The following is a 13106-nucleotide window of genomic DNA, read 5'->3' on the forward strand; positions in this document are numbered from 1 at the left end:
CTTTTGCTCAAGGCTAGCACTCTACCACTTGAGCCACAGCACCACTGCCAGCTTTTTCTGTGTCTGTGGCACTGTGGAACCCAGGGCTTCTTGGGTGCTAGGCAAGCACTCTACCACTGAGCCACCTTCCCAGCCCATCATTTCTTTTTAAGGCTGAATAATACCCAGAACTAGAGCTCCAGGCCTTTGGAAGGTGTGTGACTCAGCACCCAATTCTAGCAGCTTCCCTTCTCCCCAGTGGCCTGCACTCTTAACATTTTTCCTCCATCCTCTGATCATTCACAAAACCAGCCCAAGGCATGCCAACCAATATTTCATAGCCCTGGTGTAGGACGCTGTTCACATTTCGGTTACAAACGTGCATCTACTTTCTCCATCAGAAATATGGCTTTTCCACATGGCTGCTAAATATCATCGAAAAAGCATTTTCCTTCTCCCTGGGTCTCAGGGGGAAACTATATCATTAAAATGGAGACGTGATGAGAAAATGAGAAATCTTTCCCGTATGGCTAGCTCCCCAAGCTGTTTCCCAGGGGCTCCCAGAGACCGCAGAAGCTCAGGAGCTGTAAATCACCAACGAGGCCTGGCGAAGTGGTCACCTAGAAGCCTCACCAAGTGACCTGGCCTAGTTCTTTTTTTTTTGTCAGTTGTGGGGCTTGAACTCTGGGCCTGGGCGCTGTCCCTCAGCTCTTCAGCTCAAGGTAACCTTGAAGAACATTCGAGACTCTGATCTCCGATTAATCACCAAAAGAAAGCCAGCCTAGGAAGGATATCCATAAGACTCTCTCTTCCAATTAACCAGCAAAATGCTGGAAGTGGAGCTGTGGCTCAAGTGGTAGAGTGCCAGCCTTGAATGACAAAGCTAAAGCACAGTGCCTAGGCCCGGAGTTCAAGCCTTACTGCTACCCGCACACACACACACACACACACACACACACACACACACACACACACATCCCTAATCTTCCATTCTCATTCACCATTGGATGGGCATCACAAAGTATACTTATACAAACCAGAATGCCCGTGACATCATTTGATGATAGAATCGTATGGAACTGCCAACCTGTAGACAGTCTATTGTCAGCTGGAACATCTGTGGCCATCTGCTGTGCTTAAAAGAACTTCAGACCAGATGCTGGTGGCTCACACCTGTCAGCCTAGCTGCTCAGGAGGCTGAAATCTGAGCTTCATGATTTTTTTTAAATTTTTATTTTATTTTATTTGTGAACATACTATACAGAGGGGTTACAATTGCATGGGCAGGATAATGCGTACATTTCTTACCAAGCATTGCAGCCTCCTCCTTTGTTTACCCTTCACATCACTTCCCAGCCTCCCCCCCCCCCCGCCAGCTTCATGATTAAAGGTCGGCCCAGGCAGAAAAATCCATGAGACTTTTTATCTCCAATAGAAGAAGTGCTGTGGCTCAAAGTGGTAGAGCATTAGCTTTGGGTGAAAAAGCTCAGGGACTGAGCTCAAAGAAAAATCTGTGAGACTCTTATTTCCAATTAGTTATCAAAAGAAAAAGAGCCAGACATAGATCTGTGACTCAAGAGGTAGAGTGCTATCCTTGAGCAAAAGAGCTCAGGGACAGCGCCCAGGCCCTGAGTTCAAGTCCTAAGACAGGCACAAAAACAAAAAAGCAAACCCTTCTGAGCCTTGCTCTAACGTAGAAGGTATGTAGGAAGGTATGAGTGCTAGGGGGCGCTATTGGACAACTTTTCCATGCACAAAAAACTGTTCCTGGTCCTTAAGGATTTTGAGAGGAAATCTGTCCCCATTCTCAGTCAGTTCTGAGTACCCCAACCTCACTCCCTTAGAGACCCCCCTCTCTCTCGGTGGCATTAACTCAGTCAGTAGGCCCCCTGGCCATCTTCCTTCCTTCATCTTTATTCAACAACTGTTAGAACGCAGAGACTTTTAAAATTTATTTTGGTAAGAAAACCCAGAAGGCAACTTTGCATTCAGTTCTGATATCTGCTGTTATTGTGGCAGTGACTGAGATCCCGGCGCTATTGTTATTTATTCTGGGTGCAAACATACAGCTGTGTTTACATTATTTATGGATCTTCTGGAGAATTCATGCAGAAGCAGGATAGCTTGGGGAAAACGAGGCGTGGGAAAAAGCAGCCAGGAACTTACAAATAAGCATTGAATCCGTGGACAGCATGGCTAAAAGCACAGAAGTATGAATTTCTTGAAGGCTTAAGCACAAGAAAAGGAAAAAACGTTTCTCTCTCCCTGTGACCTTGCTGGCTTGCCTTACTAATTAAGTATAATTCGCACGTTCTGGAAACTAAGCAAGAACACTTTTTTTTCCCCTGGTCCTGGAGGCTTGAACTCAGGGCCTGGGCACTGTCCTGGAGCTCCTTTTGCTCAAGGCTAGCGCTTTACCGCTTGAGCCACAGCACCACTTCTGGCTTTTTGGTGATTAATTGGAGATGAGCGTTGTACGGACTTTCTTGTGCAGGCTGGCATCAAACTGCAATCCTCAGATCTCAGCCTCCTGAGTAGTTAGGATGACAGGCATGAGCCATTTTACTATTAAAGCCCCTGGTATCAAAATAGTGACCTCCCCTTATTCCCTCCACCTGGGGAGGGGTGGGGGAGGGAACAGGTACTTGACAGCCTGGGAAGGCCCAAGGCAGGGGGCTGTCATTCTGCCAAACTGCCAGTAGATGGCGAGCCAACCCCACTCTCCGACCTGCGCCAGATTCACCTGCAGTAAGGTTCCCTTCTGTCCACATCCCCTCCAGCATCTGTAGTTTAGTTCTTGATTCTAGCCATTCTAACTGGGGTGAGGTGCACTCTCAATGTTGTTTTGATTTGCATTTCTTTTACGTCTACGGAACGTGAGCATTTCTTCATGTGTCTATTGGCCATTCTTCTCTGGAAGAGCCAGACGCAGGCATGGGGGTGTCTACCACAGCCAGGGGCCCCAACAGCCTGAGGGGAAGCGGGGAAGAGTGCGGGCCTGTGGGTCAGACCCCTCAGATGGCCACCACTGGACCAAGCATGTAGACTCTGCAGCATCATTCCCATTGGGCCGATGGAAAATGGAAAATACCACACACGCTGGAGTGGCAGGTGTAGAGAAACTGGGCTGCTGGGGCCCGGGGTAGGGGTGGGGCTGGAGGGGCAGGGCCAGCTGCCCCTGGCCCAAGGGGTAGAAAGACCCCCTTTGGGAACATCTGGCACAGAGTAGCCATCCACCATGGCCAGGGAGTGGTCCTCCATCAGCAAAGTCGGCTCCTGGCCACATCCTCTTCCAAGGCTTCTCATCCGGGTACCTGGTGGTCGAGATTCCCATCTCCAGGTCCAGAGGCCAGGGTGGGAAGGGGGTGTCAGATCTCACACGGGCCTGCGATGGGTCCACATGGGAAGGCCCCTGAGATCTGGTCTGCCCAGCTCTGCTTCTGCATCCCGAGTCAAAGCCCAAGTCGGTCAGTGAAGACTGCAATCCATCCTGACTCTGCAATCTATCCTGACTCCAGAGCCACTTCCCCAAATAATCCAGCCCCCCAATCCCTGAACACGCTCCTCACTGGGCCTGATCGCACACCCCTTCTGTCTTCTTTCAAATAGATTATTATTTTGCGTGGAGATTTTGCTTTTCTTTGTCATTATTATCTAGATATGTGTGTATGTATCTGTGTTTATAATGTGTGAAGTATTACCTACAACATATCTATATATTATATATCTTATGAGATATATTTATATATCTTTTTAAAATTCCATCCTGGGGCTTGAACTCAGGGCCTGGGCGCTCGCTATTCCTGAACCTCTCTGTGCTCAAAGCAAGCACTCTATCACCCAGAGCCACAGCTCCACTTCTGGTTTTTTGGTGTATGTGGTACTGAGGAATTGAACCTGGGGCTTCCTGCATGCTAGGCAAGCACTCTACCACTGAGCCACCTTCCCAGACCTGATATATCTCTTACGATGTATATTAGATAATGTAATATAAATATATCTCTGTATAATATATATCACATATTTTCTCTATAGAATATGTATTGTGTAATACATAATATATTATGTAATACATAATGCATATTATATAGAACATTTACATACGATAAACGGCTCCCATTCTTTTTTTTTTCTTTTTTTTGGGTCCGGTCATGGGGCCTGAACTCTGTTCCTGGGCGCTGTCCCTCAGCTCTTCAGCTCAAGGCAAGCGAGCGCTCTACCACTTGAGCCACAGCACCACTTCCGGCTTTTTTCTTTTTGCTTATGTGGTGCTGAGGAATCGAACCCAGGGCCTCATGCATGCAAGGCAAGTGCTGTACCACTGAGCCACCTTCCCAGCCCACGGCTCCCATTCTTTTCGGAATATATTCTAGGCCCTGTTCTGTGCCCAATGATACACTGTGTATAGTTGATTTTCATAAAATGTAACAAAAGGGACGCTCATATCATTTCTTCCACATATATATGTATATATATATATATACATATATATGTATATATAAACCACCCCTTTGTCACACGCTGCCCCCAGAAGCTGGGCGGCACCCTCGGTTGGGCGGCTCGGGTGATAGCATGCGCGGGCTGTCTCATTCAAAGCGCATCTCCTTACCAGAGCTCTATTTGCCCTCACGGTTCTCAAGGAGGAACAGACTGCGTGGAACTCGAAACCACATCCATCAGGCGACACCTGTGTGTCACAGACAGGACCTGGAGCTCACCGATCACCCCTGGGGACTCTAGGTCTAAGGGTGACAGGTGACAGGACCTGGGTGGGAAAGGGGGGGGGCTAAAATCCACCAATTCATTAGCAAGACGTGGCTGACCGCTCTCCTCTACCGCACACGCCCCAGCGGAGGCCAGCGACTCAGGGACTGAGCCCCACGGCCTTGGGGGAAACTGAATCCCCTCACGTTGGGCCCAAAGTCCTGGAGATCAAGGTGGCAGCTGAGAAACAAGAGGGCTTGTGGAGCCCAGCCAGGCGCCGGTGGCTCACGCTGGTCATCCTAGCTACTCAGGAGGCTGAGATCTGAGGATCCCGATTCAAAGCCTGCCTGAGCAGGAAAGTCCGTGAGACTCTTATCTCCAATGAACAACTCAGAAAAAGCCGCAAGTGGCGCTGTGGCTCAAGTGGTAGAGCGCTCGCCTTGAGCATAGAGAGGCTCAGGGACAGAGCCTGAGTTCAAGCCCCATGAATGATGGATGAGGGCGCTTGTGGAGTTCTTGTGAGGTAGTGGGATTTGTCCACCAGGGCTGCAGATGGCAGAAGTCTCAGGACTTGGGGAGAGGGACTGTACCCCAGACCTCTTCTGATGTTTCTAGTTGTTTGCATATTCTCTCAGCTTTCACTTTGTGGGCTTTGTGTATAATCTGGAAATTAGTGCATGTTTGTCTAGCAGGGCAGATGGCTGACAAAAACCAAGAAATCTTTTCCCACCTGTCAATGATAAGAAACGATCATGACTTTGCAGTGGTAAGTCTTGGCAGACTTCACCTTATCTGACTGACAGAACTAATGTCAACGGCAGGGCCCCAGTGGCGCATGCCTGTAATCCCAGCTACTTGGTTGGTCCTGGTGCTGTCCCTGAGCTCTTCAGCTCAAGGCGAGCGCTCTACCACTTGAGCCACAGCACCAATTCCAGTTTTCTAGTGGTTTATTAGAGATCAGAGTCTCACAGCCTTTCCTGCAAGGCTGGCTTTGAACTATGATCCTCAGATCTCAGCCTCCTGAGTAGCTAGGATGACAGGCGTGAGCCACCCGCGCCCAAAACGAGTTTTTCATAAAATGTTAGATGTTCTCATATAGTTGGTTAAAAACTTTTCCTGTCTGTCTGTCTGTCTATCTCTCATCTACATATATAGCACAACTGGCCTCCAACTTGTGATTCTCCTCTCTCGGCCTCCTAGGAATGCTGGGATTATCGGAGTATGCTACCATGCCCGGCTTTTTAAAAAAACGAATGTAAATGTTGACTTAATGAAGGCAAACAAAAAGTGGTGTTTCAGAGCGGGAACTACTGTTCCCCTTTACCACACTTTGATAAGAATGGACCAGGCTGAGCGGCGGTGAGAACCTCAAAATCCGGTGGCTTGCAATCGGACGGCATTTCCTTGCTCTGGCTTCATGCCCACCGTGGGTTGTTGGGCGACTTTGCCGTAAACTTCAGGGAACTCTGCTGAACACACATGTACTACGTAATGTTGTGGATCACCAGGGCCAGAGAGAGAAAGAAAGACAGAGAGAGAGAGAGAGAGATCTAGAGGGTCTCAGTGGCAAAGGATGAGATGCTTTGGCTCAGGGCTCACAGCGCTTACTGGGGTCATGGCTCCACCTGACTCAGGGGTCATGAGTCTCTCCAGTGCTCAGGGAGCCCACGGGAGATGCAGCAGCCCAGTGTCAGAAGCTCCTATTCACCCCTCCCTCTTCTGCACAGCTTCATTCAGTTCTTCTCATTCCTGCACCGGACAGTCAGGTGAGATACTTGTGTACGGTTCTTCATGTCAGCTGTCTATTTTTTTTTGGGGGGGGGTCCAGTTGTGGGGCCTGCAATCTGGGCCTGGGCGCTGTCCCTCAGCTCTTCAGCTCAAGGTGAGCGCTCTACCACTTGAGCCACAGCGCCACTTCTGCCTTCTCTGCTTATGTGGGGCTGAGGAATCGAACCCAGGGCCTCATGCATGCAAGGCAAGCACTCTACCACTGAGCCACCTTCCCAGCCCGGCGTTAGCTGTCTTATCTTGCGTCTTGTCATTCCTCTGTCCTCCATGACTAGAATTGAATCTGGCTCATGGCAGTGCTCAATAATAAGTACCCAAGCTGCCAGGCACCAGTGGCTCACGCCTGTCATCCTAGCTACTCAGGAGGCTGAGATCTGAAGATCGCGGTTCAAAGCCAGCCTGGGCAGGAAAGTCTGTGAGACTCTTATCTCCAATGGACCACTAGAAAACTGGACGTGGCGCTGTGGCTCAAGTAGTAGAGTGCTTGCCTTGAGCTGAATTGCTGAGGGACAGCGCCCAGGCCCAGAGTTCAAGCCCCATGATCAACCAATAAATAAATAAATCAAATACCCAAGCCGGAGGTCCTGACCATCTTCAAGGTAGTTGAAGTTCCAAATAAAGACTGCATCTCCAAGTGTTTCTCCAAAGCCCTAAAGTGTAGGGTCTAGCCGGTGCCAGGGGCTCATGCCTGTAATCCTAGGCTACCGGGGAAGCTGAGAACTGAAGATCCAGGTTTGAAGCCAGCTGACAGGAAAGCCCAGGAGATTCTTATCTCTAAATAACTAACCAAAACAAATCTGGAAGTGGAGATGTGTGGTTCAAATGGTAGAGCACCAGCTTTGAGAAAATAAAGAACTAAGGGACAGTTCCCAGGCCCTAAGTTCAAGCCCTGTTCCTAGCACAAAACAATCCCTGACGAATCTTTAAGCCAATTGGTTAAAAGTTGGAGTAAAGGGGCTGGGAAGGTGGCTCAGTGGTAGAGCGCTTGCCTCGCATGCATGAGGCCCTGGGTTTGATTCCTCAGCACCACAAAAGCAGAAAAAGCTGGAAGTGGCACTGTGGCTCAAGTGGTAGAGTGCTCGCCTTGAACTGAAGAGCTGAGGGACAGTGCCCAGGTCCAGGGTTCAAACCCCATGACCAACAACAACAACAAAAAGTTGGAGTAAAACATGGTGTCTTTCCAGGGGCTGAAGTAATGGTGGATGTCATAATGGCAGAATTCTGTTTGGGGGAGATTAAAAAAAAAAATAATGTCCTAAAATGGAAGGTGGCAATGGTTGGTGGCCAGGTGAAGTACTTTTTGCTGCTTAGTGGCGAAAATGAGCTAGACACTGTTGGCATAATCCCAGCTACTCAGGAGGCTGAGATCTGAGGACCGAGGTTCAAAGCCAGCCTCTACAGAAAAATCCATGGATGATTCTTATCTCCGATGAACTAACAAAAAGCCGGAAATGGTGCTGTGGCTCAAGTGGTAGAGCACTAGTTTTGATCACAAAAGTTCAGGGACAGTGCCCAGGCCCTGAGTTCAAGCTCCAGGACAAGCACCCCCACCCCCCAAAAAACAAAGAAGACCAAAAAGATAAGTGAGTGGAACTTATGACAACTAGGGTAATTATTACTCTCAGAGGGTCCTTTCCCCTTAATAGCGTTCTCTCCCTCAGGGGTGTGAAGTGGTGGGGTCCAAACTCAGCCACAGGGACTTGTGTCTTCATTCATTATTGGTTTTTTTTCCCCCAAACAAATCCCCAAAAGCAACAAAAACTGGGGTTTCTAAGCAATTTACAGATACAAAAAACAAAAACCACTGGAGATGTGGGATCCCGTCATCTCGCCAAGAGACCCCCCAAAAATAAAATAAAATAAGACAAAAGAAGACATTTCTCTCTCTCTCTCTCTCCACAGTAGATAAATACAGAAGGGAAATGAAGATTAAAAAAAAAGAAAGAAAGAAAAAATAGAAATAGAAAGAACTTTCCAACATGGTACCTCTCCTTGTAGACTGCCCAGCACCTTCTGGATTAATCTTTCTTTTCTTTTCTTGTTCCTTTTTCTTTCTTTTTTTTTTTTCCTTTTTCTTTTTTCTGCTCAATGGATTGTGGTCAAGGCCATTGTAACGTGAGCAGTACCTCGGAGGGGATTGGCCAAGGGCCTCTCTCACAGAGGGGCTAATTGCATTTCAGACCACCAGTATGCGGGAGAGCTACAGATGTCTTCCTTCATTTGCCTGGGCAGTACAATTGGACCCATCTGTTGCATTTATTCGCCCCCCTCTCCCCCTTGCCCGCCCCTACCCACCCGCACCCTCCTTCCCCCCCTCCCCTTCCCTCCCCTCAGTCTGCAGAGCCTAAATTGAAAACTCATCAAAATGTAATCCAAGAGCAGTTTGCCTAGCAAGCTGCTGAGAGGGTCTCGGTGGAAATAAAGGCCTCCTGACACTTTTACACCCAGACCAGGGACCCTGGAACCAGGTCACAGCCAGCCTTAGGGGGGGAAAGCGAGAAGGAAGACAGCAGATGGGCTGCTCCACGCGGCCCCAGAACCTGATGCCTGGAAAGAAGGGGGGGCCCCTAGCAACAGGGGGAAATCTGGGGGGGCCTAGCCCAGGCCTGAGGACCCTGGGGGGGGTGGCAGCCCTCACCCCTGGCCCAGGATTTCAAACGAAGCTGAGGCCAGGGCTCAGGGCTCTCTGACCTTTGCATGCCCTCTCTCTCCAGCTCAAAGGGACCTCCAAGGCAAGAGAGGGCAGGGATGCTGGCCAGGCCTGGGGTGTACCCCAACCCCTTCTATTGCACCCCACTCCCCCCCCCGAGACCACCACCTCTCATGCCCAGCTTCCTCCCACCCCATCAGTGAGCTCAGGGAGGGGGTGGGGGGTGGCTGCTGTCCCCTTGATTTGTCCCCAAATCTCTGAGGGCTGAGTGAGGGGATTCTCTGCTTGCTAGCAGCACACATCCCAACGGTGGTCTCTTTTTGGGGTTCCTTTCCCAACATGGACTCCGGGGGGGGAGGGGGAGTCTAGGAATGGGCCTGTGACTCCTCCCTTCCAGCAGCGGCCAGGTCATCATGTTGCTACGTGTGGTGGATGACTTCCGGCTTCCGGCTTCTGGGGGCCAGGATGTGTTCAGGCCAATGGCTTGGAGGAACAGCTGGGGCCAAGCGGTATCACTGGACATCTTTCCTCTGGGCTGAAGCAGCAATTTGGAGAACATTGGCAGGCGATACACACACACACACACACACACACACACACACACACACACACACACCCCTCCAAAGCAAAAGATGACAGAAGTCCAGAGCTGGTGGCTCACGCCTGTCATCCTAACTCCTCAGGAGGCTGAGATCTGAGGACCACAGTTCAAGCCATTCCTGGAACCACAATGGAAGATTTGCGATTCTGCGAACCCCTATCTCTAATTAACTCCCCCCAACACACACACACACACATATACACACACACACCAGAAGTTGAGCTGTGGCTCAAGTGGTAGAGCACTAGCCTTGAGTAAAAGAGCTGAGGGACAGCGCCCAGGCCCTGACTCTGTGTTGACCCTCTTTGGATTTCCACCTCTGAGAGTCCATTTCATTCCATTGCTTTCCCAGCCTCCCTAGTAGTCATTCTCCATATAGTTGGGCATATGAACCAATCTCGCCTTGTGTCAAGGGCAAAGTTTCCTCTCCTGGGCTCATCTCAGAAGGCTGGAATCAGCCCTGTTGGATGGTATAAGGCTCAGGAATGGGTGGGGATTTTGTGTGTGTGTGTGTGTGTGTGTGTTTGCTTGTTTTTAATTTGATTTGGTTGTGCCAGTCATGGGACTTGAACTCAGGGCCTGGATGTTGTCCCTGAGCTTTTTCACTCAAGGCTAGTTAGTGCTCTACCACTTGAACCATGGCTCCCTTTCTGACTTTGTTGGAGATAAGATTCTTATGGAAGCCAGCCCAGGCAGGAAAGTCCACGAGACTCTTACTTCGCATTGAGCTCCCCAGAAAACCAGAAGTGGCGCTGTGGCTCAAGTGGTAGAGCGCTCGCCTTGAGCTGAAGAGCTGAGCCCAGAGTTCAAGCCCCACGACCAACTTTAAAAAAAAAAAAAAAGAATCTTATGATCTTCCATGGATCTTCTTGCCCCGGCTGACTTCAAACCTCCATCCTCAGATCTCAGCCTCCTGCGTAGCTAGGTTGACAGGCGTGAGCCTGTCTGTGTCAGGCAGGAATGGGTGTGTTTGACAACTCCTTTCTGCCTTTTTCAAGGATCCTGCTGCACACCTTCCGATGTACTTAGACGCCATCTCTGGGCCACAGACTGAGCAGGAGCCCAGGCTAGATTGACCAAGGTGGTCAGCACAAGCGGGGGGGGGGGGGGGGGGGCTTCCAAGATCACCTCCTCTCACACCTCAATTACATCAGCACTCAGTGAGAGTGTGGGTGGGTGGATGTCAGGTCTGGCCTGGCTGGGTCTCTGTCCTTTTCTTTTTAATTGGGAGTGAGGTTGAGGGTCTGCAGGTCTGGAGTCTTGCATCCATCCTAAGCTGATTAGCTTAGTTGGGGGAGGGGCAGCTAGCTGGGCCAGAACCAGGGGGGGAGGGGAAATGGGGGCGGGCCAGGGGCAAAGCCTTATGGCACCTGCTTCATCCAGCCCATTAGCCACCAGGCAAACACCTGCCCAAATGGGCCTGCAAGGCATTGACCTGCCTCGCAGGGACCTCTCCCCTCCATCGTGCGGATAAAGAGCCACCTTTATCCTGTGAGGCTTCAGCTCACCCACCTTTGTTGCCTGGGATGAACAATCAGTTCCTTAGCTTGACACTCTAGGCCCCCCCACTCCCCAACCACGGCTCCCCAATCCTTCTCTCTTTTCATCCTGCCACCCGGGCTAATTACCATCAACCGTGGGGGCTCTGTAGCTCCCTACTGTGGTCCTGGCTCTTTGATGGACAGGCCTCCTCCTGGACTGAGTTTGCTGATTTGTACCTTGTCCTTCAAAGTTCAGCCTCAGGCACCTCCTCTGGGAAGCCTTCCAGTCTTGCTCAGGTGTCAGGGGAAGGATGGGTTGCAGAACTACACCAGCTGGGGAGGGAAGGAAACTCCAGAGACAGACCACCAAACCGTGGGAAGGGCAGGAAGGGGCAGCCCATGGAATCCATTCCCAGATCTAGCTGTGGGTCATTATGCTATTATTTTATTTTAGTAGGTCGTGGGGGCTTGAACTCAGGGCCTGGGCGCTGTCCCTCAGCTCTTCAGCTCAAGGCGAGCGCTCTACCACTTTGAGTCACAGCACCACTTCTGGTTTTCTGGTGGTTCACTGGAGAGAAGAGTCTCAGGGACTTTCCTGTCCAGGCTGGCTTTGAACCGGGATCCTCAGATCTCAGCCTCCTGAGTAGCGAGGATGACAGGCGTGAGCCACCGGTGCCCTGCATTGCCACAGGTATTTTCAAAGAAGCCAGCCTGGAAACGTAAATGCCAGTGTTTTACCGAGAGTTCAACCCTAGGAAAGCGGGAAGAAAGACAAAGAGCAAAGAGAGGAAAGGAGAGAGGATGAAGGGGAGCGTTCAGCGGGGCCCCTGGATGTGATCGGCGTGGCTGACCACTCACGTCTTCCATGAATGTCAGAGCGGATGCTGGATCCTTCTCTGGGGTCCCGAGGAGGGAGAGAGGAGGAAGGTTTATCCGCTGGCGTTGGCTCTCGTCGGTTTGAAACTCATTCCAATCTCCTGGCCCTGCAGCTGTGTCCGAGGAATTGGCCATCAAGATAGAAGTAGGGAGGGCACCTGTGGGGATGTCAGGGAAAGCGGGGTGAGCTAAGGGCAGGCGGTACTGTGGCGGTAGCTGCACAGGCCTGGGGGGGGGGTTGGTTGGTGATGTGCATGTACAGGAGGTCCCTGGACAGGAAGTGGTGCCTGCTGATGGGGTGGGCGGCTGGAGGGACAATACATCGAAGCCAGCCATGCCAGAACACAGGACAACAGGTCGGCTGAGTGGAGAACACAGCGTCCGCGCCCTGGCTTTCCAAGGTCCTTTCCCCAGGTAATTCTTTCATATTCAACTCAGCTTGATTAAATCATTGGCATCCTTTTTAGTTTGGGCAGTCCTGGGGCTTGAACTCAGGGCCTGGTCACTGTCCCTGAGCTTCTTTGGCTCAAGGCGAGCACTCTACCACTTAGGCCACGGAGCCACATCCGGCTTTTTCTGTGTATGCGGTACCAAGGAATCGAACCCAGGGCTTCATGCATGCAAGACAAGTACTCTACCACTAAGCCACCTTCCCAGCCCATATCCCTCCCTCCCTCTCTCCTTCCCTTCCTCCCTTCCTCCCTCCCTCTCTCTTTCTTTTTATTTCTTACCCCCTTCCTCTTCTTCCCTTCCCTTCTCCTTCTCTTACATTCTTCCTTCCTTTCTTCTTCCCTCCCTTCCTTCTTTCTGTTTTCTTTCTTTCTGTTTTTTTTTTTTTTTTGTCGGTCATGTAGCCTGAACTCTGGGCCTGGGCGCTGTCTCTCTGCTTTTCAGCTCAAGGCGAGCGCTTCACCACTTGAGCCACAGCGCCACTTCCAGCTTTTTCTGCTTATGTGGTGCTGAGGAATCGAACCCAGGGCCTCATGCATGCGAGGCAAGTGCTCTACCACTGAGCCACCTTCCCAGC

General features: G+C 50.7%; 1 protein-coding gene across 1 annotated transcript in view; it reads right to left on the reverse strand.

Moving 5' to 3' along the window:
• Positions 1 to 12214, reverse strand: part of Tifab (TRAF-interacting protein with forkhead-associated domain, family member B) — a 13731-nt gene extending 1517 nt beyond the window's left edge. The window contains 1 exon segment of the mRNA XM_013015997.1: positions 12062 to 12214. Within this exon segment, the coding sequence (XP_012871451.1) occupies positions 12062 to 12214 (153 nt within the window).
• Between the last annotated feature and the right edge of the window lie 892 nt (positions 12215 to 13106).

Source organism: Dipodomys ordii, unplaced genomic scaffold (genome assembly GCF_000151885.1).
Source record: "Dipodomys ordii isolate 6190 unplaced genomic scaffold, Dord_2.0 Scaffold29, whole genome shotgun sequence".
In the NCBI taxonomy this organism is placed as follows: Eukaryota; Metazoa; Chordata; class Mammalia; order Rodentia; family Heteromyidae; genus Dipodomys; species Dipodomys ordii.